Source organism: Talpa europaea (genome assembly GCF_964194135.1).
Source record: "Talpa europaea genome assembly, chromosome: 12".
In the NCBI taxonomy this organism is placed as follows: domain Eukaryota; kingdom Metazoa; phylum Chordata; class Mammalia; order Eulipotyphla; family Talpidae; genus Talpa; species Talpa europaea.
This window is the reverse complement of record NC_140079.1, coordinates 77,789,469-77,816,561: the sequence shown is the minus strand read 5'-3', so window position 1 is coordinate 77,816,561 and position 27,093 is coordinate 77,789,469. Positions and strand designations below refer to the sequence as shown.

At 48.5% G+C, this 27,093-nt stretch overlaps 1 protein-coding gene across 1 annotated transcript; it reads left to right on the top strand.

Moving 5' to 3' along the window:
• Positions 1–1,141: 1,141 nt before the first annotated feature.
• Positions 1,142–21,783, top strand: RCC1L (RCC1 like; the record flags this gene model as incomplete). Its single annotated transcript, XM_084248771.1, has 11 exons — positions 1,142–1,480; positions 2,870–2,999; positions 7,714–7,842; positions 8,674–8,740; positions 9,298–9,349; positions 10,880–10,964; positions 11,971–12,152; positions 14,580–14,667; positions 15,426–15,599; positions 18,541–18,626; positions 21,706–21,783. The coding sequence occupies 11 exons, from the start codon at positions 1,142–1,144 to the stop codon at positions 21,781–21,783; spliced, it is 1,410 nt and encodes a 469-aa protein (XP_084104897.1).
• Between the last annotated feature and the right edge of the window lie 5,310 nt (positions 21,784–27,093).

Sequence of the window (27,093 nt, the reverse complement as noted above, 5' to 3'; positions counted from 1 at the left end):
CTGCCTACCTGTTTGAGTTCGGGGCGCTGGTATTCTCCTATCTGCTTACTAGAACTTACACCATTGGGGCTCCTGGTTCCTAAGCCTTTGGACTTGGACTAGAACCCCACCACTGGCTTTTCTGACCCTTTAGCAGGTATGGATCTCCTATTTCTCCTATCAGCTCTGTTTCTGCGGTGAGCCCCAATACTATAATCTTTATATAATTCTCCTTTATCAATATGTCTCAGCTATACCCATAAAAGCAGAGCTGGAAACAAGATCTTGTACACAAATACTTATTTGGGAGGTCCCAGGAGTGAAAGAGCAGGGATTACTCAAGAGAAAAACTGTCCTTCCATATGGAGGCTAACTGTTGAGACTAAAATAAACCCATTCACCAGAACTGTATTCCACAGGAAGTTCCAGAGCTTGTGTGTCTGTTCCAGTAAAATACTACCCCCCAACACAGCAGCTGTCTTTGGGTTATGCAGTGGGCTAAGTTTACAGCACACTCACACATCACTTAACGACAGGGATAGGTTCTGAGAAATGTGTCTTTGAGCGATTTCATTGTGTGGGCGTCATGGACTGCTTACACAAACCTGGATGTAACAGCTGCTACACTTCTAGTCTATGTATGGGGATCACTATCGTCATGGAACATGACTGAAGTTTACCATTATCTGACCGAATCCACCCGGTTTTTGCAGGAGCCAAACAAATGAATCGCGCGGAGGATATCATAGGGGAACCACCACCCCTGAACTGTTTACAGGTCTGAAGAGCATTGCATTTGGGGTGCGCAGAGCGGGCAACCCGTTAAGTTTCACCCCTGCTAACTGGCCACAAATGCTTTGCAAAAAGCTTGAGTCGAGGCAGAAGCTCAGCAAGGGCAGTGAGTTCAGCCTCGCCTCTGGAGTCGGAGAAAGGTCGCGCCCTAGGCGGGCTGGCCCAGGACAGAGTTCCCACGGTCAGCTCTGGGCCACACGGCCCCCGCACCGCCCAACTCAGCTCACACCTCCGGGTCACCCTGAAGCTGCCCTCAGCGCCAGTGCCTTCAGCCCGCAGTAAACGTGGCCGCAGCCACTTCCGCCGGGCGTGGGGTCAAGGGTCACGCAAGATGGCGGCGCCCAAGAGCCAGTGAGGCTTGCAGCGGACAATGGCGTGGACGGCGCTGGCGGCGGGAGCACGGCTGGGGCGGCGGCTGAGCGCGCCGGGGCCGGGCCCCGGAGGTGGACTGGGGCGGGGACACTGGACGGCGGCCGGCCGCTCGCGGAGCCGGCGCGAAGCGGCGGAGGCCGAGGCGGCTACTCCCGTGTTCCAGTACGTGGGCGAGCGCGCGGCCCGCACCGACCGCATCTTCGTGTGGGGCTTCAGCTTCTCGGGGGCGCTGGGCGTGCCCACGTTTGTGCTGCCCGGCTCGGGGCCCGATCCCCGCCCCGGCCGCCCGCGCCGCAGGATCCAGCCCGTGCCCTACCGCCTGGAACTAGATCAGAAGGTGCGGGCCGCCGCTCCTTGTCTTTCCTGGCCCGCGCCGCATCTCCCGCAGCCATTCGGCCCACTTCGAGAAGTTGGCGACGCTGGTGGCCACGCTTCGGGAGGACGACTCACGAATGGGAGGGGAAGGCATTTATGGCTGCTGCCGACATTTATCGAGTGGCCGAAATGTGCCAGCTCTGGGTGCTCGGGTTGTGGCATCACGCTGGCAGTCGGGATTGTCACCCACAGTTACAGAGGAGGAAAGGGAGGCGCAGAGAGGTTAAGGGACAGGCCCAATGCCAGTTAGCTGGTGGATGTACATTATCACGCTCGGACCAGTGTGACTCCAGAAGTTCAGATGTTAGGAAAGCAGATTTCAAAAGGTCAGAGAAAATGTGGGATGTTGTCTGTGAAAAATCGGAAAGGAAATGCTTACTGGAGCAGTTAGGGGAATGCGAAAGAGAGGATGACAGGATGGCGTCTAAACATGCCAGAATGGGAGGGAGGCCTCTGAACTTAGATTTGAAAAAAGTGGGGGGAGGGAGTTTTGGGGGGAGGGAGTGGTGGGAGGGTTTATCTTGGTGGATGATGAAAAAGAAACAGATTTGACCAGTTTGACTTCTCACTTTCAATATTTTAACTGAAAAGGGGCCTTGAGAGAAAGGGAGTTTGACTTCAGTTTCCTCAGTTGCTAACAGTATGAATAAAATACTCAACACTGGCACTACTAACATGTTAAATCACAGTAACTGTGTACTGGTTATTTTTCTCTGTGGCAGTGGATTAAGAATGTAATCGTACATCATAAAGGTTAAGAGCATGCACTCTGGAGTCAGGTCTCCACTTACTAGCTCTGTGACTATATTAGACAAGTTACTTAATTACTTGATTTTCTCATCTATTTACTACTACAACTATTGATGACATTGTATTATGATAATAAATATGATGAAAATAAGTAAAAATTGTAATAATTATAAAGTTCAGGCATTATTATACAGGCTTTAGCTATATTATAACTAATTTAGTCCTCACAACAACCCAGTGAGAGAGACACTACTATTTCCATTTTACAGTGAGGGAAAAAGATACAGACAGATTAAGTAATCCGCCTCAGGTTACACAGCTGATAATGGGTAGAGCCAAGATTAAGCTAAGGCCATCTTCAACCTAACTGCTATACTAGCCTGTATCTTGGTGAATGGGGGGTTGAGAACCACCCTAGTTCATAGGGTGATTGTAAAGATGAAATGAGATAATATATATCAGCATGCGCTGAATAGTAAATGTTTAATAAATGTTAGTTGCTATGTTAATAGTGTGTATTCTTGGAATCCAGCAGGTCATTTATTGCTGAGAAAACTTTATATATCACATATCAATGAATACCTTATGGTACCTTTTTCAGATTTCATCTGCTGCCTGTGGCTATGGATTCACACTGCTGTCTTCAAAAACCAAGGAGATCACCAAAGTTTGGGGTATGGGACTCAACAAAGATTCTCAGCTTGGATTTCACAGGAGCAGAAAAGATAAAGGTGAATGTTGTCACTTTGACTTCTGTCTTCAGTTTACAAGAACATGATTGCATAAACCGAACCATAATAGCAAAAGAGGTGGCTGCTTTCAAAGGATATTGTTGAAACCATCTGGACTTGGTTATTTTTCAGACTGTGGTAATAATATTGAATCTTTAAGCAGAAGGCATTACTGATAAGATGTTTCTTTTTGGCCTCAAAGAAATGACCTTCCCTTCCTAGCTTGGAGCTAGCCTGTGTACTCCATGGCACCTAGAATGTGATCTAAAAATTTATGAAATACTTCAGATGGAGACTTTATTCCATATGTTTGAAATTTGGATTGTAAAAATGCTAGAAATTACCTACAATTACTTTTTTAAAAAAATTTATACAAGAACGGGGTACAGGCCAGAGGTGTGGGAGGGTGAGAGAATTCACCAGAGACAGAACAGGGAGCAGAACAGGCAGATGGACCGAAAATACTGATGAGGGGAGCAGAGGGCGAGACAGGAGAGGTCTGCCGTGCCATGTAGATAGCTCCCTGGCTGGCTGGGAATCAAACCCGTGCTGCAGAGGCTGCAGATAGTTTCACAGCATTGTGCTTAACCCACTGCCCCACCAGGGAGGTCCTAAAAAGATTTTCTTTATTTATGCATAAATAAATATATGCAGGTACAGCTGAGAGAGAATTCACTAGAGATAGAGTAGGGAGCGGAACAGGTGGACTGACTGAAATACACTGCTGAGGGGAACAGTGGTAGGCAAGACACCATGTGGGTTAACACCGTGGCCGGAAATCGAACTCATGCTGCCGTGGATGGTGATAGCTTGATAGCTGATAGCGTCAGGACTTTAACCCCTGTGTCACCAGGGAGGCCCTACAATGACATTTTCAACAGCAGACTTCAGTCAAACAATATATGTACAATAAGAAACATTTTTTGAAATAAAGCAATTACTTAGGGGCCTCCCTGGTGGTGCAGTGGTTGAGCGCTGGGTTGCGAAGCTGCCCGCAGCCTCTGCAGTGCCGGTTTGATCCCCAGCTGCTCCCCGGCCACCGGAGGTGGGTCCCACATGGCATGCAGACCTCTCCTGCCGCCCGCTGCTCCCCTCAGCAGTATACTTTGGTTCTTCTGCCTGCTCTGCTCCCCACTCTGGCTCTGGTGAATTCTCTCACCCTCCCGCGCTTCTGACTGTACCCAGTGCTTGTATAAGTAAATAAATAAATAAAATCTTAAAAATAAAATAAAATCTAATCTTAAAAAAAAAACAAAAAACAGTTACTTAGAATCACACACTGGACAAATCTTTATTTTCTTGTTCATTTATGTACAAATTGATTTTTTTTTTCAAGATTTATTTATTTATACATACAAGACCCGGGGTGTAGGCCAGAGGTGTGGGGAGTGAGAGGACTCACCAGAAACAGAGTGGGGAGCAGAACAGGTGGATTGCCTGAAATACACAGCTGAGGGGAGCAGCAGGGAGATGTGAGAGGTCTGCTACGCCATGTGGGTCAACTCCTAGGCGGCCAGGGATCAAACTTGTGTTGCAGTGGCTGGTGAGAGCTTCATAGCGCTGTCTTTAACCTCTGCGCCACCAGGGAGACCCTGTGTGGATTGATTTTTACATAATTGTAATCACAGTGTACATTTTGTTTTCTGCCTTTTTTGCTTAGTTTTATGTCCATATTTTTTTTTTCAAAATTATTTATTTATATATATTTTACATCATTGTTCATTTTTGTACAATGTTTGCTTTTTTTTTTTAAGATTTATTTTTTATTTATTTATACAAGCACAGGGTACAGTCAGAAGCACGGGAGGGTGAGAGAATTCACCAGAGCCAGAGCAGGGAGCAGAGCAGGCAGAAGAACCAAAGTATACTGCTGAGGGGAGCAGCGGGCGGCAGGAGAGGTCTGCGCGCCATGTGGGACCTTCCTCTGGTGGCCCGGGAGCAGCCGGGGATTGAACCGGCGCTGCAGAGGCTGTGGGCAGCTTCACAACCCAGTGCTCAACCGCTGTGCCACCGGGGAGGCCCTGTCCATATTCTTTTATACATCAGTATTAATGTCCATTAGCTATAAGGTGACACTTTTTTGGTATACCTCTGTTGGGAACATGCACAGAAATGGACAGAATGGTGTCATGCCTCTAGTGCACTGTCAGCAGCTTCAGCCAGCATCAGTTCATGCCGGTCTTGTTTTACTCATTTTCCCTACTCTCTCTTAACCATAAATTTTTTTTTTTTAAAGATTTATTTATTGTATTTATACAAGCACTGGGTACAGTCAGAAACATGGGAGGGCGAAAGAATTCACCAGAGCCAGAGCGGGAAATAGAACTGGCAGAGTGATGAAATACACTGCTGAGGGGAGCAGCGGGCATGGCAGGAGAGGTCTGTCGTGCCATGTGGGACTGTTGCCTGGTGGCCGGGGATCGAACCGGCACTGTAGAGCCTACGGGCAGCTTCGCAGCCCAGCGCTCAACCGCTGCGCCACCAGGGGAGGCCCTCTTAACCATAAATTTAAAACAAATCCCAACATTGATTTTATTCATAGTTATTTCAATATCTATTAAGAAAAAGTAAGAACTCTTAGAAAATGTAAGCACAAGATCATTTTTTTTTTTTTTTTTTAGCACAAGATCATTCTCACAATTGAAAATAATAGTGTAGGCCCTTAATGTTACCAAGTATGCATCAGTGTTGAAATTGCCAGTTGTCTCATAACTGTCATTAGATTTTTATTTTTAAAAATTGTTTTGGCTCAGACATTGTATTGATAAGACTTTTAGAAGTCTTTTAAGTCTATTTTAATTTTTTCCCCTGAAATTTATTGAGGGAGAAAAAATGCTATCCTATAGAATTTTCTAGTCTAGACTTCGCTGAATGCATTCTTGTGGTGCCATTTAACTCTATTCTCTGTCCTCCGTTTTTCATGTCATTTGGTAGCTGGATTTAGAGTCATATTCCCTTTAAATGTTATGTACTTACTGCTTCCAGGCCTTTGGGAGTCTTTGTAGGTAGTAATGGGGAAAATAATTCACTTTTCAGTATTTTAAGGGGCTTTATATCTTCAGTAGGGCTGTATAAGCTAACAACATTGTCCATTTTCTTTGATTTTGCTAGAATCACATGGTCTCATTGTGATAAACCAGGCATTCCATGCTGATCAACAGGAATATCTGAAAATTATATCAGTCACTCTTGAATATAAATGGACAAATGTATTTTAATAGTAATGATGTGTTTATCTGCTAGACAAAATCTTTTTAGACATGAGGTTCCTAGGAGAAAACAGTGATCATTCAGTGGGGAGTAGGTTGAGGGCGAGTGCATTTTGCAGGTCTCCTTAATTCCAGCTTACATATTGGAGTTAATATTTGTTTTTTTTTTTTAAGATTTATTTATTTATTCATTTATTCATTTATTTATTTATTTATTTATTTATTTTTTTTTTTTTTTTTTTTTTTTTAATAGGGGCATGCTTTATTTATTTGTTTTGCTGGTTTGTTTGTTTGTTTTTGTTTATACATGCACTGGGTACAGTCAGAAGCGCGGGAGGGTGAGAGAATTCACCAGAGCCAGAGCGGGGAGCAGAGCAGGCAGAAGGACCGAAGTACACTGCTGAGGGGAGCAGCGGGCGGCAGGAGAGGTCTGCACGCCATGTGGGACCCTCCTCTGGTGGCCGGGGAGCAGCCGGGGATCGAACCGGCGCCGCAGAGGCCGCGCGCAGTTTCGCAACCCAGCGCTCAACCGCTGCGCCACCGGGGAGGCCCTATTTATTTATTTATGTATACAAGCACTGGATACAGTCAGAAGCGTGGGAGGGTGAGAGAATTCACCAGAGCCAGGGCGGGGAGCAGAGCAGGCAGAAGGACCGAAGTACACTGCTGAGGGGAGCAGCGGGCGGCAGGAGAGGTCTGCGCGCCATGTGGGACCCTCCTCTGATGGCCAGGGAGCCCCTGGGGATCGAACCGGTGCTACAGAGGCTGCAGGCAGCTTCGCAACCCAGTGCTCAACCGCTGCGCCACCGGGGAGGCCCGGAGTTAATATTTGAATACATATTCAAAGTCTTACTGTTTAAAACCTGCAAGAGTAAGTCCCTACATGGACTAATCTGGCTTCTCCAGTAGGATTGTAAAGAACAATAAGGTTCAAGTGACTTCTAAAACATTTCTCCTTTATTTGCTTATTTAAATATTAAAATTTCCTTTTTTGCACAGCTAATATATTTTTGTAGTTCTGGAGTGAGTCTGGTATCCATTTCTGTTCTCCCAGCCTCAGTTTTTCTCCCTGAAGACAACCTGTTAGCAGAGGGAGTTATCATATATGCAGGCAAATATACTTCTATATTCTTTTTGCCTCCTTTTAATAAAAGTGGGATCATACTATATATGTCGTTCTTTGCCTTACTGAGAAATTTAGTATATAATGCAGGAAGAAAATGCTTTCACTTTCCTTAAAGATTCAAGTTATGTAAAATCACATCTGAAGAGATCTAATGAGACTAAGTGTGCTCCTCGAGAATCTAATATATAGTGGTAACAGAGTACAATGGATTGGGAGGGGGACTAGGCCAAGCTGTGCCGCTGATTTATGTGCCTTGAATAAGTGATTCCAGTCCCAGAATGAGTAATGACATGGGGTTGGACAATATGATTTTTCTGTTAGAAATGCTGTGATTCTCAGTCAGGGTGATGTCCTGTGAACCTAGTTGTTTTTGTTTCAGGGAGGGGATATGAGTACGTGTTGGAACCCTCGCCCATCCCACTGCCTCTGGACAGACCTCAGGAGACACGGGTGCTGCAGGTCTCCTGTGGCAGAGCCCACTCTCTCGTCCTGACAGATAGCGAAGGAGGTAGGTGCCTATTCACTGTTGTTGGAGTGGGGGATCTCCTGACATGACTTGCTTGATTGAGCCACATCTAGTTGGTGAAGGTGTTGGCATTTCCCAGGTAAATCAGTAGGATTGCTTAGAGAGCTTTATTTGGTGTACTTTGCTGACTTTTTTATGCCCTCTGTAGTTTTCTGTAAATCTCAGATGTGTATACTGTGACAGGGCACACCAGCCAGCCTTACCAAGTGCCCCGCTCTGCTCCCTTTGCCCTGAAGTCGCTGAGGTGGCCTGTACGTGTAGAAGGCTTTTTTTGTTGTACTGAAGGAAACGTGTTTGCTAACAGTTCTCAAGTGGTGGGGGACTATCAGAATCCAGGGCCCTGGGTAACCCTGACATTTTCCAGAAGAGTGAATTCCAGGAAGGGCCTATTTGACTGACGTTTTCAAATTTAATTTTCTGGCTAAGTGTGCTCTAGAGGAAAAGGCGAAAGTGGGGTTGAGGAACTCTTTCAACAGGGCATTTGGCATCTAGGGCAACATGGTGACAGGGGATGGGGGTGCTGGGTCTTTTACTGGAGGTGCTCACCTCCTACCTTGGAAGTTCTGAGAGTTGGAACTAGGGCTGGAAGGGAAGGCAGAAAGAACAAGAAAGGCAGCCCAGGCTGTCAGGACTGGTCTAAACCCCAGCAGGCCTATGGTTGTGCCACAAAGCCTGGGAATGTTGGAGGAGGAAACCAAGTGGCACGAGGATGAGCCCTTAAACTATGGCCACTTTTGAGAACCCCTCTAGCCCTGACATGCTAAGAGTCTGTGAACCAGTAGCACTGATTTCCTTCATGGTGTTATTCTTTAGTCTTCAGCATGGGAAACAATTCTTATGGACAATGTGGAAGAAAAGTGGTTGAAAATGAGATTTACAGGTGAGTTCCCCAAAGGACTACCCCTTTCCCAAGTTGTATTACATGTTGAACATTTATTGAGCACTTACGCTGTGATAGACCCGGAGCAGTGAAAAGCAAGCTCCTCATCTTGAGTGGGAAATCATCAGAAAGCTATGGCGCTTCCATTGCAGGTTGAGTTCCACACATCAGCTTGGTGGGAGGGGAGGGGAGGTGAGCCCTCATTGATTGTGATGTGTGGCGCTTCCTGGGATTTTTTTATTTTCCCCATCAAATTGATTAACTTAAAAAAATTACTGTTTCAGTCCTATTCCTTTTATCTTTAAAAGAAAAACTCCCACTAGTTCCTCATATCATACTGGTGTGTCTAAGCATCACTCTCAGTACTAGCAGCATTTTAAGGATTTGCTTGGTTTGGTTTATTTTCACACCTGGGCTGAACCCTGTCTTGTATTTGATATTGAGGGTTTTTCTAACATTACTATGTGTGTCTCGGGGCTACCAGTTAGGGGTGACAGACTGTGCAGGGATTACACCACTGTATCTCTTGCTTCTCTCCAAATTGCTTCCTGCTGCAGTGAAAGTCACAAAATCCATAGAATGCAGGACTTCGATGGACAGGTGGTGCAGGTAAGAGACCTGGACGGAGAGCTGCTTGTCCTGTCCTCTGGGCTGACTTTGAAAGGGTGAAAGTTGGGTGGGGTGATAAAATTTGTTAGGGGGAGTTTTCTGAATTCCTAAATTATTTTGGTGAAAATCATAGCTCCCCACCTGTAGACTGAGATTTACACTAGACTGTGGGCGTACAAAAATGAGGTTTGCAGGAATAACACTGAGTGGGAAAGACAGTTTACAAACATGAACAGTGTCAGTGCATCGCAGCATGGTGTTCCGGACTGGGTTTGCTTTCCTTTGCTCACCATTTCATTCCCATTCCTGGTACAGTGATGGCACTTGGTAAGTACTTCTTAATCTTGAAATACGTAAATGAAAGTAGACAGAAAGTGCTATGAGAGCAACAGAAGGAGAATTGTGAAGTCTGCTGGGATGGAATGGAAGGGAGAGAAGGCAGCATGGAGGAGGTGGCAGAGGAATTTACCAGATAGACTGGACTGGGTGCTAGGGAAGGTTTTATGGCTGTCCAATGTTCTAAGCCTGGTGACTGACAGCCAAATTGTGATTTGTTCAAAAAGAGAATTGATCATGGTTTGGAGTAGACTTGGGGGAGGAGGTGATAAAGGATAGTTGGGAAGCCACAGGGAGGAGGAGAATGTAGGGAGGAGACCTGACTGGATTTGGAGCTTGACTGGATGGGCAGGGAGTGAGCTAGAGGGGTCAGGTGTGGCGCCAGCGTCAAATGATTGGAAGCTGATGTCTCTGGCCCAATGAGGAGTCATGAAGAATTGGCAGGCTTTAGGCGGAAGGGATGGAGAGCCAATGTGTGATGGAGAAAGAGTGAATTTGGCTTTGTGGTTGCAGTGGAGTGTAGTATTTCTTACATAAACTTGAAAGTCACAAAGGTGCAAATTCAAGTCCCTGCTTCTCCACATATTAACTAGGTGACCTAGGGCAATTCACCAAATTTCTGAAATTCAGTTTCTTACTAGGTGATTTTGGGTATTTGACTTAGCACAGTGCCTGGCATGCTAAGTGTTCAGTAAAGGGTGCTTTTCATGAGGTAGTTAGAAAAACAGGTCTGGAATTCTGTAGCACTGAGTAGTGGGTCTGAGAAAACAGCATGGAGTGTTGGTGAAAACTTTTGGAAGTGTGAAGAGTGACAGACCTTGGAGAAGGATTCCAGACCTGAAGGGCACAACGCAGATGCTGAGCACAAATGCTGAGCAAGTGACAACGATTGGCTGCTATTAGGGACAGCGGGGAGTGGGGAAGAGAACAGCTTATGGAGGACGGAGTGGGTCCTTGGAAGTGAAGCAGCATGAAGGAGCTCTAGGGTTTGCTCCTTCGGGGCCTGTCACCTAGCAAGAGCAGTTTTTGGGGAGTGGGAGAAAAGCCAGACTGTGGTGAAAGAGCAGAGGGATGCGTGGAGCCAGTGCTCTCAGGGTTTAGCAGTACTAGGGGGTGGCACGAGCTTGGGGTCCATCAACTCAATACTGGGCCTCTAAGCAGCACTTCTCATTGACCTCACCTCTGTGTCCATAGGTTGCCTGTGGGCAGGACCACAGTCTGTTCCTAACGAACAAAGGAGAAGTCTATTCTTGTGGATGGGGCGCAGACGGGCAAACAGGTGGTGTGCTTTTTGCCCTGAGGATATTGCACTATGGGCTGTGAGCTGTAGGGCTTTCTGGGCTAGAACCCACTTTCCTTAAATTGACTCTTAACCTTCCTTATCACTTTCTGGGGAATACTGTTTGTTGTGTCCCCTGCCCCCCAACCCCCTCCCCCCCCACCCCCATTGAAATGAACTGACACTGCATTGGAGGTAACTCCCACCACTCAGCAAAGAAGTTCTGAACCTGAACCTTTCTCAGACAGAGGGAGGAAACTTTGAACCTTTTAAAGAGGAAACATGCTACCCCCAAAGGAACTCCAGAATTAGGGACAAGCTCATATTTTATTGAATTGAAGTTGTGGAAACTCTAAGGGCATGAATTGGAGATGATTTCCACCAGGGAGGATTGGGATTGCTTTTGCCTGTTGCTAGGGGCGCTACCAGTCCCTGCCTTGGACCCTTTGAGAAAGCCTGCTTCAAAATGGAGCCCTGGCCCAGGATTACCCTCCTCATAATGCTAAGAGTAACAACTGTCCGTGCAATACTTTCTAGCTTTCCTCCACTTTCTGTTTATCCCTCTCGTTTTGCCAGTTTTGGTTTACTGTTTTTTGGGGGGGTGTGGAGAGGGATGTTGGGGTGAGATGGGCTTTTAGAGAGCTCCTTTATTTTCTAGCAAACCAAATAGCGCTTTAGAAATTGTTATATTTTATATGTGTATTCTGAAAGGTGTCTAATAGGTTGTGTAGTGATATTTCACCTTTCAAACGTTTCAGGAAATTTCAAAGATTTTAAAAATAATTATTGAAGGAGTGAAAAAAAATTAAGTAAACTGTTACTGTTTTTTTTTTTTTTTTTCATTTAAGAGAACAGGAGAAGGAAATTATGTAGTATGCAAAGGAACAGGGTAGGATTTCTGAATTGACATCTGTGAAATGCTTAAAACTGCATTGGGCACATAGTAGGTGTATGTGAGTTTCTTCAAAAATAAACAATTATAACTAAATATTTTTCATTGTGTTAGGTCTGGGCCACTACAATATCACCAGCGTACCTACCAAGCTGGGCGGGGACCTTGCTGGGGTGAACATCATCCAGGTGGCCACCTATGGTGACTGCTGCCTGGCTGTGTCGGCCGATGGAGGCCTCTTTGGTTGGGGGAACTCTGAGTACCTGCAGCTGGCTTCTGTCACGGACTCCACGCAGGTATGAGGCCACCTAAGTGTGGTGCTGGGAGGTTGGGAATAAGAAGTGTTAAGGACCTTGATTAGAGGTATGTGTGGTGTATTAAGTCCTGCTTAGGTCTTGTAAGACTGCCTTGAGGGTCTCCCCTGGTGGCGCAGAAGCACTGGGCTTCAAAGCTGCCCGCAGCCTCTGCAGCGCCGGTTCGATCCCTGGCCCCCAGCGAGGGTCCCACATGGCGTGCAGACCTCTCCTGCTGTGCCCGCTGCTCCCCTCAGCAGTATATTTCGTTGGTCTGCCTGCTCTGCTCCCCGCTCTGGCTCTGGTGAATTTTCTCACCCTCCCGTGCTTCTGACTGTACCCAGTGCTTGTATGTATAAATAAATAAATCTTTATGGGGGGGGGAAGACTGCCTCGAGGGACCGAGTTCTTGGCCATCTCATTGGAGCCTGGAAAGCAAGCTCAGGTTCAGAAGCCATCATGCTCACTGTTTCTGCGAGGTGGTACTGGTTTAGAGTAGCATTTTGGGTGTGTCTGTGTATCCTGTTTGTTTCAGAAGGGGTATGAAACTGTTGGTGTGAGTTCCCGTGGTGTCACAAAGTGCTTCTTGTAGCAGCGCCACACACATGCCTAGAGAGCACACAGATCATGGTGTTACAGCAGAATTCCATCAGGAAACCAGGCAGCACTCAGAGAGGAGGAGAGAAGTTCTTTATTAATGCCAGCGGGCTCAGAGGAGATCCTTCTCCAAAGTCTGAGCTCCGAACCATGAGGCAACAGGATATTTATTGCCTGTAGCAGGGGTACATTACCACTTTCAAGTCAGCTGGAATATAGAAGCAGGAGACTCCTAAGCGGTTTTCTGGGTGTGTGAGTCAGGTGTGTGGCCTTGAGAGCATTTATCAGTTGTTCCCTGGAACTTTCTAAAGCCTACAGTGAGGCTTTAGCCATTTCCACATTTTTAGACATTTTCTTTTTTTTTTAAAGTACTTTTTTTTTTAAGATTTATTTATTTATTTATACAGGCACTGGGTACAGTCAGAAGCGCGGGAGGGTGAGAGAATTCACCAGAGTCAGAGCGGGGAGCAGAGCAGGCAGAAGGACCGAAGTACACTGCTGAGGGGAGCAGTGGGCGGCAGGAGAGGTCTGCGCACCATGTGGGACCCTCCTCCAGCGGCCGGGGAGCAGCCGGGGATTGAACCGGCGCTGCAGAGGCTGCGGGCAGCTTCTCAACCCAGCGCTCAACCGCTGCGCCACTGGGGAGGCCCTAGACATTTTCCACCTAACCAGGTGGCAGCTCGATGAAGATCTCTGCATCAGCCCACCCAGGCCAAGCAGGAGAACACCTCAGCACTACAGAGCCTTGCCTGTGGCCTTTCCCCATCTCTGCCATTAGCAATACTATATGGCAGATTTTTACATTTTATTAGGGAAAATTTCACACATAAACAAGTAGAGCTCATAGCATAATTAGTTTCTGTGTATCCATCATCCGTGTTCAACAATTACCAACTAATGGCTTGTTTTTAAAGTAGAGCTATAATTCACTGCTTTTAAATACACAATTTAGTGGTTTTTAGTAGAGTCACAAGGTTGTGCAGCTGTCACCACTATCTAATTCTGGAACACTTCGTTACTCTCCCTTCTTCACCCCACCCCACCTCCCCAAAACCTCATGCTTCTAATGGCCGATTGTGTTGCATCTGTAATTCCATCTGCTTCTTTGCCCTGGATTATTTTCAAGCAAACCCTAGATATCATACTTTGTAAGAGTTTCAGTATTATTTCCAGATCAGGACTGTTTAATAACCTGCCACATTCTTTAATATCAGACTTCTGACAACATACAGAAAGTTTTAAATATATATTAATAGATAAATCTGCATAAAGGGAGAGCAGAGGTCAGCTCATTAAATGGATAATGCACAGTGGCTACAAGTGGCTGCGATTGTGTTCTGAGCGCTGGAGTAGCCAAAACAAAGAAGAAAACATGGTCGTTTAAATGATTTATTGAAATGATTCATTGTTTCAATTAGATAAACAGCAAATAAAGTGTTAAAGAAGAGGACTTTTCTTAGTGACAAGGTTGCTGGAAAAAAAACATCTCCCAGTGCCTTCCTGTCTTTCTTTTTTTTTTTTTAAGATTTATTTATTTTATTTATTTATACAAGCACTGGGTACAATCAGAAGCGCAGGAGGGTGAGAGGATTCGCCAGAGCGGGGAGCAGAGCAGGCAGAGGGACCGAAGCACACTGCTGAGGGGAGCAGCGGGCGGCAGGAGAGGTCTGCGCGCCATGTGGGACCCTCCTCCGGTGGCCGGGGAGCAGCCTGGGAACGAACCGGCGCTGCAGAGGCTGCGGGCAGCTTCGCAACCCAGCGCTCAACCGCTGCACCACTGGGGAGGCCCGCCTTCCTGTTTTTCTAACAGTATGAACCCTTCCTTTGACCCAGGTGAATGTCCCCCGGTGCTTACCCTTCTCAGGCGTGGGGAAGGTGGAACAGGCTGCGTGTGGTGGTACAGGCTGTGCTGTGCTAAATGGTGAGACTCTCTTGGAGGCAGTATGTTCCTGGGAGCTGCAGGTGGGTTGGACAGGGAAGGGTCATGTCCATTGGCTCCCCAGGTGGCAACCTCAGCCTGCAGAAGGGAACATGACTGTGGGAAGATATAGTTGGACTGAATTCTGCCATTAACGGGTGAGGGTGGTAATTCCATAGCAGATCTCTGGAGTAGAGAATGAACTGCATTATCCTCCTTGCTCCGCCTGGGCCAAAGACTCCAGCCCTGCCTTCTCTGGGGATGCTGCGCCAAGAAAGCAGAGGCAGATAGGGTTTGGATGCTGAGAGCCATACCCTTGGGATTAAACATCTGGCACCGCCAATGAGCATTAAACTTTCCATAACCTAAGAACTGTTTCTGAAAGTTTTAGGAATCTGGCCAGAGTCGTTTATGAAGTTGGCTTGCTCTTCTGATCAGTGCTAAACTTCAGGCTCTTAGTAGAAAAACTCTCCTTCCAAGGCTCCCCTGTGGCCTGGTCCCATGCAGGGTACCCTCAGTGTGGCAGGTTGGTGTTCTAAGATTGGTTAGCTGGCTAGCCGTGCACATCCTGCATCATAAGCAACGATTTCAAAGAGGAGAGAAGAAACGTTATTTTAAATGTCTGTTAGCATGTATGTTCTTGCCAAGCCAGGAAGAAAACAACCCATCTGGATGAGACACATTTTGGTGGCCAGCTAGAATTTAGTAAGGGAGGGCTGCAGTTGGTCCGACTTACTGACCGTGTTCTCACTGTAACATAGGAGAAGGCCGTGTTTTTGTCTGGGGTTATGGAATTCTTGGAAAAGGACCAAACCTCGTGGAAACGGCTCTTCCAGAAATGATTCCACCCACTCTCTTCGGCTTGACGGAGTTCAACCCTGAAGTCCAGGTGTCCCGCATTCGATGTGGACTCAGCCACTTTGCTGCCCTGACTGGTAAGTGACCAAGCCTGAATGCCCCAGCAACTGGCACAGCTCAGGTTAGGTTCAACCCCGAACTGTGGGCAGCTCTTAAATACCCACATCCAGCAGAGTGGTGTCCTGCTTCAGATAATTAAAGAGCGCCTGTTCCAGAAATTGTTTGGCTTGAGGTTGGATAATGTGTATCTCTTTTTCATCCTGGAGTTTTGCTTTGGCTCATTTGGTTTGTGGTTAGGCTAACTTTCAGTGATCTTCTCAAGAGGATATGGGTTGGTCGGAGGAGGAGGGGACCCTTGAGTGTGTCAGGGTACTAGAGGAAAACAGCAGAGCTTTGGCAAATGCACTGGGTAATTAGGAAATGAAAGTGTGGGGTTTAATCCCAGCCTCTGGCCAAGCAAACCCCCAGACCGACCAGGAGGTGGGGTGTGGCAGGAGGCACATTTGTTAGATTGTCCTGTGGTTGTATGGAGGTAAGTCTCTGATTTCTCCAAAGTGCAGGGGAGAGGATGATCAACGGGAAGGTTGAAGTGGAGGTTTTCTCATAGGTCTGCCAAATTGCAGAGCCCTAACATAGCCAGTGACTCCAGGCCTCTTGCCTGTGCACTTCTCCTGCCGGCCACTCAGCCTTCACATGGTGCCTCTCGGCTCAGGGTGCTGCTCTTTAGTGGACGTGAACAGTAAGGCAGTACTAAATTAATTTCATTTTGTGATTCCAAGTATATTTGCTTTTTCCTTGCAATTAAAAAATCTTTTTTAATCTCATACTAAGTAATTGTTTTCTTTTTAAACATCTCAGCCAACAGTCAGTTTGGTCCTCGTGTGTGTTCTCCAACCCCATCCTCAAGTGAGGACTTTTCTAGGGACTTCCTCCCCCATCCCCCGGCCAGTTTTATTGTGTATATCTCCAATTCGGGGGCCTCCAAATATCCACATAGAGGGTGTTTATGAGGGCCGGGTGGCAGCAATGTTGGAGGTGGGGAAGAGCCACTCCCCACCACACAGGCCTTCCAAAGCATCTAGGTCACATGTGTTTTTTTATTTTTTTATTTTTTTTTTATCACATGTGTTTTTAAAGCTATTTTGATTTGGCAAATAAGAGTCATTATGGGCTAATTCTGGAGGTAACAATAATCTGTTTTCCCAGATTGTTGTAAGATTTAAACTATGTGCAAAGACATACTTGGGAACACATATGAAGTGTTCCACTGGAGTACTAGACTATTTTCTTTTTTTTTTTTTAAAGATTTATTTATTTATGCATACAAGAACTGGGGTATAGGGCCTCCCCAGTGGCGCAGCGGTTGAGCGCTGGGTTGCGAAGCTGCCCGCGGCCTCTGCGGCGCCGGTTCGATCCCCGGCTGCTCCCCGGCCACCGGAGGAGGGTCCCACATGGCGCGCAGACTTCTCCTGCCGCCCACTGCTCCCCTCAGCAGTGTACTTCGGTCCTTCTGCCTGCTCTGTTCTCCGCTCTGGCTCTGGTGAATTCTCTCACCCTCCCACGCTTCTGACTGTACCCAGTGCTTGTATAAACAAAAACAAACAAATAAAGAAAGAAAGAAAGAAAACATGCCTCTATATATAAAAAAAAAAAAACAAACAAAAAACCTGGGGTATAGGCGAGAGGTGTGGGGGGTGAGAGGATTCACTAGAGACAGAGCGGGGAACAGAACAGGTAGCTTGACCGAAGCACACTGCTGAGGGGAGCAATGGGGCGAGTCAGGAGAGGTCTGTTGTGCAATGTGGGTTGCTCCCTGGCTGGCTCGGGGTGCTGCAGTGGCTGCGGAGAGCTTCATAGGTTGCATCTTAACCCCTTGCGCCACCAGGGAGGCCCCTAGACTATTTTCTGTTCGCTGTTATTGCCATGTCTATTTTGGATTACCCTGAAATGAAATCCTTATCTACATTTATCCCAAGTACCAACAGCCACCCTCCAGGTGCCAGTGAGTAGAGGGACATTACCGCTTGGCTTTCTCCCTCACCTTAGGGCCTGGCCCACTGGGAGGTGCCCCTGAGGTCTGCTGATGTTTCAGAGGGCTAGACTCAACTGCTCCGTTAAACATACACAATCTAAGTGTGGAAGACCAAGGAAGATGGTCAGACCAGAGGGGCCTGACAGCCTAACAAAAGGTTTCCTATTAATTAGCCGGGATTTGCTTAGTCCTGGCTTTTCTTCCACTTCTTGGGACCAAAGCGTTTTGCCAGATGGTGGATGGCAAAGCTGGGCTTCCATGCCAAGGAGTGTCTGAAGTGGATATGGATGAAGCCTGAGCTGAAAGCTGCCCCACCAGGCCTGGGGGGGGTCTATCCTGGAGGGAGGATTCACCAAGCCCCAGTGCAGATTCCCTCTCAGGGATGCTCCTAGTACCCTGTTCTTGTCCTTCCTGGCACTTTTCACATGCTTCTGTGTGGGTTTGGTCATTTGTTTGTTTCTCACTCTTTAGCTCCGGCCCCATGCAGACAGCAACCACACATGTGTACTCACTGTCCTATCCCAGCTCCTAGCACACAGACCTACACTTGGCCCACACAGGGGCCTGATCATCATGTGTCTGTCACTTGACTAAATGCTCCTGAGACTTGGAAAGCAGACAAGGAGCGACAGATCATCCTACTTCTCACACTGCAAGGATGTGGCAGGATTTGGGGATGCTCAGATTTCAGGATTTTCGGTTTGGTCAGACGTAACTGTCGGTGAGGGGCTGCGCCTTAGGTCAGCAGAGTGAGCTGTTGGTGCCCACCTGTGTGTCTGCTCTGCTCCTGTGATAATCAGTGTGAGTCTGGGCTGGACATGTTTTGGTATGGGGACAGTGCACTTCCTTCCAAAGAAAGTATTAACGCCTCGTGAAATCGAAGTTTAACATTAGGCTTTGTTCTACAAAGCCTCTTCTCATGACCCTTCTTGGAGACTTGCCCTTGGTCTTGCCCCACTCAAGCCACCATTTTCCTTTCTTTGCAGACAAAGGAGAGCTGTTTGTGTGGGGCAAGAACATCCGGGGCTGCCTGGGCATCGGTCGCCTGGAAGACCAGTATTTCCCATGGAGGGTAAGGCTGGGCTTGGTGGGCTTGAGGGCATTACCTGGTGTGTCAGCACCACCCAGCTGGGCCAACCCCAAGGAATGCTCCCTTTCCTGGTATAGTTGCTTCCTCCTCCCTGGCTACAGGTGAGGCAGTGGTGGTGAGGAGCCAAGCAAACGTGGGCTTGGCCTTTCAGCCTGCTCCTTCCTGGGGCGGGTGAGTGAGCGGAGGGAATGAATAGCCTCCCCGAGGTTTCTGGCCCCACATGCCCTGTAAGGAGCCTCATGGGTGGTGGTCCTTGGGGTGCAGAGCAGGCAAACAGGCACACGGTTCCTCAGAGGGGAGCCAAACTGCTGCCCTCGCTCTCGCACAATTGTGGGCACTAAAGGTGCATTTAGTTAACTTGGTCCTGGACACCTTTTGATTGGGGTTAGAGGATTGGGCAAAGGCCCGAGAGGATGGTGTTGATGTTTGCTTCCCGGCCCTGTCCTGCTCTGTGCAAGCTCAGAGATGTGGTGCAGCTCTGGAAGAGTGGAGGTGGCAGGAAGTAGGCTTTTTGATCAACTAGGTTGGATTCCTCAAAGATTAGATTAGTCTCCAGTCTGTTCTGTGGTACTTAGTTTAAAAAGAAATTACAGGTGATGTTTATTCTTTAAAAAAATGTATTTTCTAATTAATCTTCAATGGGGGATAGGTTACATCATTTAGGAAGTATTCCAGGAAAGAAACAAAAAAGAATAAAGCGTTCTTTGTTGCTCTGGGAATGTTCCTGACTAGTTTTATAGACTCACAGAACCTGGGCTTTTCTGATGGGCTGTGGTCCCAGGAAGTATCCCCTAAGCCACCCAAGCTTCTCCTTCTGGGGCATTCCAGGATGTCTTCCTGCTATGCAGTGACACTCAGAGCTTAGTTAGAGAGGGTCTGTGATTTCTTCAAGGTCACATGTCTAGTAAGCGGCAGAGGCAGAGAGTCAAGCTTAGGTCTGACTTTGAGACACTGCTCTCTTTGCCATTCCTACTGGCGACTCAGGGTCCATCGGTGGAGAGAAGGAAGCGTGCAGAGGCGGGTGGCCACTGACCCGGTATCATCTGGCCTTTGCAGGCCCCCTTGCCAAAACGGCAGCCCTGTGCTGGGAGCAGACTGCTGCTGGAAGTCCTTGAATGGCCTCACCCTTTCCACCCCTGGGAAGCACACTCGCTTTCAACAAACACGCAGCCTTTCCCAGAGGCAGCAGGGCTGTCTAGCACGCTGGGTGCTTTCTGTTCCTTCGCTCTCATTCTCAGAACCCCCTGTGAGGGGGGCGCTCCTCCGCAGACTGCACCTGCAGACGCCGACTGCAGGAGCCCTAGGGGCTGGCCAGCTGTCGGGCCCCTCGGCGAGTCGAGCTGTGATGTGGGCCTGGGACTGCTGCGGACGGAGCTGCCCTCCCCGCCTGCCTTCGGGTCAGGGCCAGGTTGAGTGTGGGAACACAAGCTGGGGAAACCTATGCCTTCAAGCCTGTCCTTCCGACCTCCTCAGTAACCACAGGCCCTGGGTGGTGCGGATGCCCCAGGAGAGAAGCAAGAAGGCACTTGTGGCAGAACTTTCTGCAGGCTGAGCTGTCTCTCTTTTCTCAGCCGGTGCCATGAAGGAAGTTTCAGGAGCAGCCAAGGGGGGGACGCAGGAGGTCCGGGCTCAGCCCCTGTCAGTGCTACCGCTCAGCCTCCCTGTCTGTCACCGGGTGGGCGTTGTAGGCACTAGTAATTGTGGAGAGAGGTTCCCAAGCTGATTCTGTTCGAACTCAGACTAAATATGCTTCTGGCTTTTAGAACTGTTTCCTTTGCAATAATGCTGTGAGTGTAAATTGGTTTAGAATAGAAACTCCTTTTAACCTTGATGAGGATAAAAATAAAACCTGGCCGAGGGCAGTCTTCTCTTGGACTCAGCTCAGAGGTGGTGAGAGGCTGAGGGACTGCTTCCTCAGGCGAGCTGCCTGCTGTGCCCCAGAGAGGGCGCCAGTGGCCTGGCCCGCACGTCTGCGGCCAGCCTCAACCAACACTGCTGTCTTGGCCAGTAATCCAAGACCAAGTGGTTTGCTCTACTTTGGGCTCTAATGGCCAGAGCACTCGGGGAGCAAGGCCGTAGGTGCTTAAGTGCAGCAGCTTAGCTACCGATAGATAAGGGAGGAGAGTGGCGTTTTCCCGGGGAAGGTCAATAAAAGGCACTCTAATGGCCAGGGGAGGTTGCTAAGAGTTCATCTGGGCCTGGTCACCACAGGGGCGTTGTGTTTTCTGCTTCCATGGTCAGCCTGGAACGCTTTCTGCATCTACGTGCCTTTTCCATGAACTGAGGCACTGCTTCTTGTTGGTTTAGTGATTTCTCTAACAGGGTTTTGCTAAAGACATTTGTTTAGGGAGGGAGAGGTAGGTAGGAAGCGTGACATGGTTACTAGCATCCATTTGCCTTATGACCAGGATCCTTAATGGACCTGTCCCCTCATGCCAAAGGCACCCAGCTTTGGCATTAGCGCTGCTGCCTCTTGGCTTTTGGGCCAGGTCATCTGGATTAGGCCTCCCCCCCACTTAAGCTCAGTAATTTTCGAAGGCAGTTACAGACCCCTCTGCAGCTACCATGCACCTGGCTGGGTGCTGCCCCTCCCAGCCCCCCAGGCAGGATGTTAGGACTCAGATTGGTCAGAACAGCAGGAGCCATGCGGGTCTGAGGAGGAGGTGCAGGTGCATGTCTTAAACATTCCACCCGAAAGCACATGGTACTTAACATTTGCTTCTCTATGTAGCAAGCACCTCTAGAAAGACTGAGTAACCCATTAAATGTGGTTTCTAGTTCAGAGGGATGGTGGGGAGTGGGGCAGGTGATGACAGGGGTGGGATTGAAAGGTGTTCCAGCTGTGTGAATGTGCTACCTACTCGGAATAATAGTCATAACAATTACTAGTAATGATCACGAAAGAGAAGAAAAAGTGTCCCTTTTTTGGAAAACGGGCATGGCCCTGGCTGTGGAAATCCTTGAGTCGTGGGTGAGCAGAGCAAGGTCAGGTCCAGGTTGGGCTGCTGCCACGCCTGTCTGCCAGCCATTTATCCTCGGTGTACTGGGTCTTGTTTTTCAGGTGACGATGCCAGGAGAGCCCGTAGATGTGGCGTGTGGCGTGGATCACATGGTTACTCTGGCCAGGTCATTCATCTGAATCTCCTTTGTGACCCTCTGGGCCGCTTGGACTCTTGGCAGAGGCACCAGCTGGGGCTCTTGAGAGGGGTGAGAGAGGATCAGGGCTCATGGTGACGTGTGATGCTCCCTTCTCAAGCCCTTTGCGGGTACACGTTGGAAGTCCTGGGGATGTGGCCCTTCTCCACCTAAGGATGAGGCCTGTTGGACTCAGCACAGGAGACTGCTGTTATCGGGCCAGTTCCAGCCCGCTGGTGTGCCGGGGCTGTTGTGGTCCAGCATGTGAGAACCATTAATTTGCACGTTTTGACTTTCTGGGTAATACATGAAGGTTTCTGGTGTCATGTCTGACCTGAGAAACTGGTCTTAGGAACGTTTGGCTTTCACACATGCCATTTAGTTTGATCTTAAGGTGCCTTGACAGAATACAGTGCTCCTAGGGGCTTCTGAACCCTTCTGATCTCAGTGGAGCTCTGGGCTGGTGTCTGGGCATCATGGTGAGTCCCAGCCTAGCTGAGGGAGCCTGGTTGGCTTCAGCCTGGGGTTTTCATCAGGTCCCTGCTGCCTACCCACCATTACCGGTCAGCTGCCTCATAGCCCAGCTGGGTGCTGGGACATAAGCTAAAATTCCTCAGAACAGGCCTGGAATCCTGTGGGCCTATGGCTGTCACCAGCCTTGTAACCATTCTCACTGCTTTGCTTGGAAAAGTGGAGGAAGAGGAAGTTGGAGGCCAAATTCTGGTGGGCCTAGGACTCAGAACAGTGCCCTGATGCCAGCCTTGGAGAAAAAAAGAGTCAGAAATTGTGAAAAACATTTAAGTTTGTAATGTAACTTATCTTTTTCTCCAAAAAAATCTCTTGAAAAATCTTTTGAAATAAAATCTGTTTTCTGCCTTTTACTTTTAAGAGCCAAAGAAGTTTTTTTTTTTTTTTTTTTTTTTTTTTTTTTTTACCTGATCATTGGAAGACAGGCTTTCAAAAACAAGGCTTTTCATAGAGGCAACCAGAATATAGTGAAAAAAAACTTTGGAGGCCGGTCTTACTTGAAAGATATTTTCTTTTTTTTTTTTTTTTGAAAGATATTTTCTGATCAGAGTCTACTCTCACAGTTCAATTGGGAGAAAATGACAAAGTTAAAAAATAACTGGTAATCAGATCACAGACTGGGGTCTCATTGCCAACAGCCCTTTTTTATTCATTCTTTCAGCAAACAGCTCTGTATGCCCCATAGTGCCAGGCACTGTTCATCATGCTGGGGTGATGAAAATCCCCATTGGTGCCTGGCGAAGCTTCAGTTCTGGGGGTGGCGGGCAGGGGTATCAGCAAACAAGCCACTAGAAAATATGTCAGATGGTGAAGTGGACTGTGGAGAAAATAAAGCGGGGGTGGGGGGTGGAGTGTGCTGTCAACTGGGCTGAGTGGAATGATTGCAGAGCAAGTGACCTACTGGGACCTGGGCAGTGGACGCAGCCAGTGGTGTCGAGGGCACCAGCCGGGACCTTTCATCTGGGCTTATGCTACCTCCGTTCCTATGTGGGGACACTTCTTATGTTTACTGTAGCAAAGCTTTTCCATAAACTTGCACTAGAAGCAGAACACCATCATCTTCCCGAAACTTCTGCTTGGACCACACAGCATGTCGCCCAGGGGTGAGCAGAAAACAACTATCTGCTCGCTTATACTGATTTCCAGCAGAACCCCCAGCAAGCAGGGACAGAGGGTGGTGGAGGTGGAGGGCCTCTAGCAGCTAAGAATGAATTTACCCCTCACCCAAGTGCTGGCAGCCAGGATTCAACCTGAGAACCAGGGTGGAATAGGGACGTCCTTGGATTTGCCCTACAGCCCAGTGTCTTCCAGCCGGCTTCATGGGCACTGCCACGTGGCGTGGCGCCACCGTCCCGTGTAGCAGGGCTTGTGTGAGTGCATGTGCCACCACCAGGCGCTACCCAGCCATCCTCCATGCTTGTGGCCCTTCCCAGCTTCTCAGAGCCTCCGAGCATTTAACACACAGACATGCAAACCTTTCTATACTATTAGCTTGCTTACTGTGGTTCATCATTTTGTTCCTGTGAGAAATTGGTGTTTGCAGACTGTTCTCTCACTTTGGCGAGTACATGTGTGCACCCTGAATGATGTGACGTGGCCAACTCCGGTATTGCTTTCTACACTGACTGTCCATTTGTGTGCATTGGGATCAGCCCCTGAGGCTGGTGCAGAGCCTGAGTAGAAGGCGTGACCCAGGGAGGGACAGGTGGCCACCCACCACCACTTAATGGACCGTCATTTTTTTTTTTTAAAGATTTGTTTATTTATGCATATAAGAACCGGGGTACAGGCCAGAGATGCGGGGTTGGGGGGTGGTAAGAGGATTCACCAGAGACAGAGTGGGGAACAGAACAGGCAAACTGACTGAAACACTGCTGAGGGGAGCAGTGGGTGAGTCAGGAGAGGTCTGCCACATCATGTGGATCCCCCTCCCCAGCTGGGATCGAACTTGTGCCTCAGTGGCTGCTGACAGCCTCATAGGTTGTGTCTTAACCCCTTGTGCCACCAGGGAGGCCCTGGACCGTCATTCTTGAGGTGTCTGGGTTGTTGCCTTGGGTTCCCTAAGGCACTTCAGACGTACAGGCCATCATTCCACAATGATTTTAGGGGCCTGGAGTGTGCAAAATCTTTAGTCAACTATGAAAGGCTGCCATTATTACTGGGTCAACCTCAGCCACTCTCAGTAGACTCTCTCATAACCATTCTTATTCTTGAATGTGGTTGGCTCTTGTTTTCATGATTTCAGGAAGCACTTCCCTATGCACTTCCATTGTGATGACAATTGTGAAAATTCCGCACCACTCTGTGTTACACCCAGGTCCAGCACCTGAAGGGGTCTGCCCACCTGACCAGCAATGTGAGTTCCTTGAACTGTTCCAAGGGCCTTCCCTCTGCAATTGTTGCATCAGAACTGATGGAGTGCCATGGCCTGTGTACCTGATCTGCCTCAAGCCCTTCAGACGGCCTTGGGATGGCACACAGCACTGGCAAGACTCAGCTAGAGAGGCAAACAAATGCCCCCGGCCTGGCCTGCCCGGCCTTTGTGCACCGGGAACCTCCTCCTTCCCTGAGGGCACCAACTTGCCTCTCCCCTCACAGCACATCACCCAGTTGAGATTTTTGATTAAGGAACCCCACTCCCTTTCTTTCACACACACGGTGACTATTGACTTGGGGCAGCAGCAGCCTGGGGCAAGCTTGATTTGGAGACTAGTGAGCTTTTCTCAGATCTGGGGCCACAGCGATGCAAATGCAGTCAAGTTTAACAGGATAAATCGACACTGGGGGCATCTTCAACCACGTGTCATGGCAAGCAGATGCGCTATAGCTGCAATGGGGTTGGCTGTGGAGGAGCAGGGAAAATTTTTTTTGAGTTCATCTGCTCCTTGTTTGCTAAACTGTTTTCCAGTTCTCATTAACAAGCCCACCTGCTCCTTGTTGGCTAACCTGCTCTTCCGGTTCTTGTTATCGAGCCCACCCGCGCCTTGTTGCTCAGGGAAACATTTTTGCTTTCACTGTGGTGGTAGCCGAAATATCAGGAGACCAGAGGGCAAGGCCTACAAAGCCATGACTTTCAGAAGATTGTCTTGCCTGAGTCCAGCCCTGAAGCTGGAAGACTGAACAGGCTCAGGTTCCTGGCCATGAGCTGTTCCTCAGTGGCAAGTGGTGACTGCAGTCCCCAGGTAGAGTGAAGATGAAGCCAAGGTTCCAGGGATGCTTCCTGACGCCAGACCTCTGGCTGCCTGCCGGGACCTGCCAGAGATGGAGGTGCAGTGGTGAGGACGTTCATGCCCACCTGTGCATCTCTGGGCACTCTGACCTCGCAATGGAGGAAGCCAAGGTGCGGCCACCTGCCCCAGAGCAGCTGAGGGAGACGGCAGACTCTACCCCTTAACCCTGGCCTTCTCAACCCTGGCTGGTTGACGGAATCCTCCAGGTAGGTGTTTTTATTAAGACATACCACAATTTTTTGTGGTCAGTTGCGGGACATCTGGGCTGGTTCCACTTTTTGGCTATTAGGAATAATGCCAAAATATTCATGTTCAAATTATACATGGGCCTAGCATTTTATTTCTGGAACATTCCATTATAGTTCTTGTGTAGACATGTTTTCTTGGGTATATACCTAGATGTAGGCTTGATTGCTGAGTCATGTGTTTAATATTTTAAGTCTGGACCCTGTCTCATGCATTCCACAGCACTCTGCCATCCCGAGTTCCAAGATACTGAGTATTTCTTTCCCTCAGTACAGCTTGGGCTGTTCCAGGCTGGTGAGAGGCTCTCGCCTGCTCTCCCTGGCTCCCTGCTTCCCTCCCCTGATAGGACCCTGTACATGTTCATCAGGGACAAGGCCGTGTGTGGCTAGCTGGGCCGTGGCTGTCGCTGGTGTAGCTTGGGCTCTGGGAAGAGTATCTCAATCAGGATGCCCCATTACTGACCTTGGCAAGGTGAAGCCCCCAGTCCCCCCTTTGTCTTACTCTTCCTGCTCCAGGCTCCCCTCCGCTCCATCCTTGGGAATTTTCCTCAGCCGCCAAGAGCTGTCAGAATAACTCACATCATTTCCTTCTTGGCTGTCCCTCATGCTGTGCATCCAGATCTGGGGCTTTTTCTACCATGAACCTTTTTTTTTTTTTTGACTTGAGACGTAAATCATGTAACACAAGACCACTTTAAAGCGTATAGTTCGGTGGCGGCAGCAAGCAGTCTCGGGTGCAGCCGTCAGCAAGGTCGCAGTGCCCATCCCTTTGGAGTGCTTCCTTTTCTTTTTTAAAAGATTTATGTATTTATGCATATAAGAACTAGGGTGTAGGCCAGAGGTGCCGGGGGTGAGAGGATTCACCAGAGACAGCGGGGAGCAGAACAGGCAGATTGACTGAAATCCACTGCTGAGGGGTGCAGTGGGTGAGGCAGGAGAGGTCTGTTGTGCCATGTGGGTCAGCAACCTGGCAGGTTGGGGATAGAACTCATGCTGCAGTGGCTGGTGATAACTTGATAGTGTTGTCTTTTTAAACCCTGCACCACCAGAGAGGCTGAGGGCTTCCTTTTCTCTAGCTTGCTTTACCATCATCAGACTCCCACCCCACCCTTGCCCCCTGGCTGAATTTCACATGAAAAAACCAGGGGAAGCAAAGTGACCCTGGATGATGCTCTTTCTCCTGCAGCCTTGTGTGGTTTTCATTACTTTTTGAGAGCAGGAGCAGGGGTAGGGGCTTTTCAACCTGTAATGAAGCCAAGATCCACTCTTTGGGGTGAAGTCCTGGAATGGACACCCCATCTCCAGAATCAA